At 55.8% G+C, this 1,886-nt stretch overlaps 1 protein-coding gene across 1 annotated transcript; it reads left to right on the top strand.

Moving 5' to 3' along the window:
* The first annotated feature begins 646 nt into the window (after positions 1-646).
* cebpb.S (CCAAT enhancer binding protein beta S homeolog) lies at positions 647-1,513 on the top strand. Its single transcript, NM_001172167.1, is given in 3 exon segments — positions 647-965; positions 968-993; positions 995-1,513. Coding segments are annotated over 3 exon segments (864 nt in total).
* Positions 1,514-1,886: the final 373 nt, after the last annotated feature.

The raw sequence follows: 1,886 nt of genomic DNA on the forward strand, positions 1-1,886 counted from the left end.
CTATACCTGCTATCCCACAGTCACACTCCCTTCCCAGAGACTATTATCCCACTGTTACTATAGACACCATCTCTCCCTACTATACCTGCTATCCCACAGTCACACTCCCTTCCCAGAGACTATTATCCCACTGTTACTATAGACACCATCTCTCCCTACTATACCTGCTATCTTACAGTCCCCCTTCCCAGAGACTGTCTCTCTGCTTGTCTCGCTGTGAAGCAGTTGATCCCATATAAGCACAATGGGTGAATAATAATCACTGAAGATCTCCTTACATGCCCCAGCAGGGGGTGAGCAGTGCAATCTCCAATGCTACAGTCAATGCAAGAACTCCAGTGATTGTCTTACCTGCTGCTGTCCCACGTAGGGAAGAGTTGCTGCTGCAGAACCTCTTCCTTCTGTTCTACTTACCTACCTGCTCTTGGCACAGGGAATGCCGCCTGAACTATAGTGAATGGGAGGCTTCATTGATGTGTGAGGTTGCTGCGCGTGACGTCATCACTCAGCTCTGCACCTATAAATGCGGCCCCTGGCGGCTCAGGGCGCAGATTGAGACTGAGCGAGACAGGGAGCAGAAGTAACTCTGGAGAGAGTTAGAGACAGAGCTCAAATCTTCCAGGGGCAACCCTTCTTCTCTGCTTTCATGCACCGCCTGCTCCAGTGGGACCAAGCAGCAGCATGTCTCCCACCCCCGCCTGGCATTAGATCCATGGACTACTACGACTCCGACTACCTGGCCGGTTTGGTAGGAAAGGTCCCCCGGCGGGTGCCTCGTGGCTGTCCCGGATCTGACAGTTCTATCGGGGATCACGAGAGAGCCATAGACTTCAGTCCGTACCTGGAGCCCCCGGCTGGGGCATTGGGTGCAGGGAGCCCCTCGGCTGCTCCTCCTGGAGACTTTCTGTCCGATCTCCTGGGCGCAGACGAGTACAAGTGCGGGCGCAAGGGGGCGCTAGAGTACAGTCCGGCTGGGAGAGGACTGGGGGGGTACCCGCAGCTGGGGGAGACCAAGGTGGAGCCCGTGTTCGAGTCCCTGGAACCCTACAAGGGTCCCGGGCGGGAGGATAACGCCATGCAATCACCGTACAGTGTCCGCGCCTATTTGGGTTACCAAACGGTACCGAGCGGGAGCAGCGGCAATCTCTCCAGCGCTTCGTCCTCTTCCAGTCCCCCCGGCACCCCCAACCCTCTGGACAGCAAGAGCGAGGGCCCATCAGGAGCCTCGGGAACAGGTTACAGGAAAAGCGGATCTGGCAAAGCGAAGAAGTCGCTTGACAAGCAGAGTAACGATTACAAGTTACGCCGGGAACGCAATAATATCGCCGTGCGGAAAAGCCGCGACAAAGCGAAAATACGCAACATGGAGACGCAGCATAAAGTGCTGGAGCTGAGCGCCGAGAATGAGCGGCTACAGAAGCGGGTGGAGCAGTTGTCTCGGGAACTCGGCACCCTCCGGAACTTGTTCAAACAGCTGCCCGAGCCCCTGCTGGCTGTGACCGGCCGCTGCTAGGCCTAAGGGTGGCACCCTCACCCGGGGCGCTGTGCCACCCATGGACTACTTGTCTGGGCCAAAATAGGGCTACGGAACAGACTTCCCAAAAACTGCACTAGGGAGAACTTGGCCTGCACTTGAGGGTGGTGGGCTCTCAAAGCCTGCACCCCGACAATTGTATTGGGAATATCCCCCACTGACCTGTCCACCAGCACTGGACTCTTAGTGTAAGCAGCCCCCCCATTCTGGACTGTGGGTGTTTACTGGGAGACCTTCATGCTGCACAGATAACTTTGTCCTGCATTCGTCACAATGCATATTTACCAGGCACTTGAACTATGCACCCCAAAACTAGTTTCACCTGAAAGACTATAGTCCCCCTTATTCTGGA

Source organism: Xenopus laevis, chromosome 9_10S (genome assembly GCF_017654675.1).
Source record: "Xenopus laevis strain J_2021 chromosome 9_10S, Xenopus_laevis_v10.1, whole genome shotgun sequence".
Taxonomy (NCBI): Eukaryota; Metazoa; Chordata; class Amphibia; order Anura; family Pipidae; genus Xenopus; species Xenopus laevis.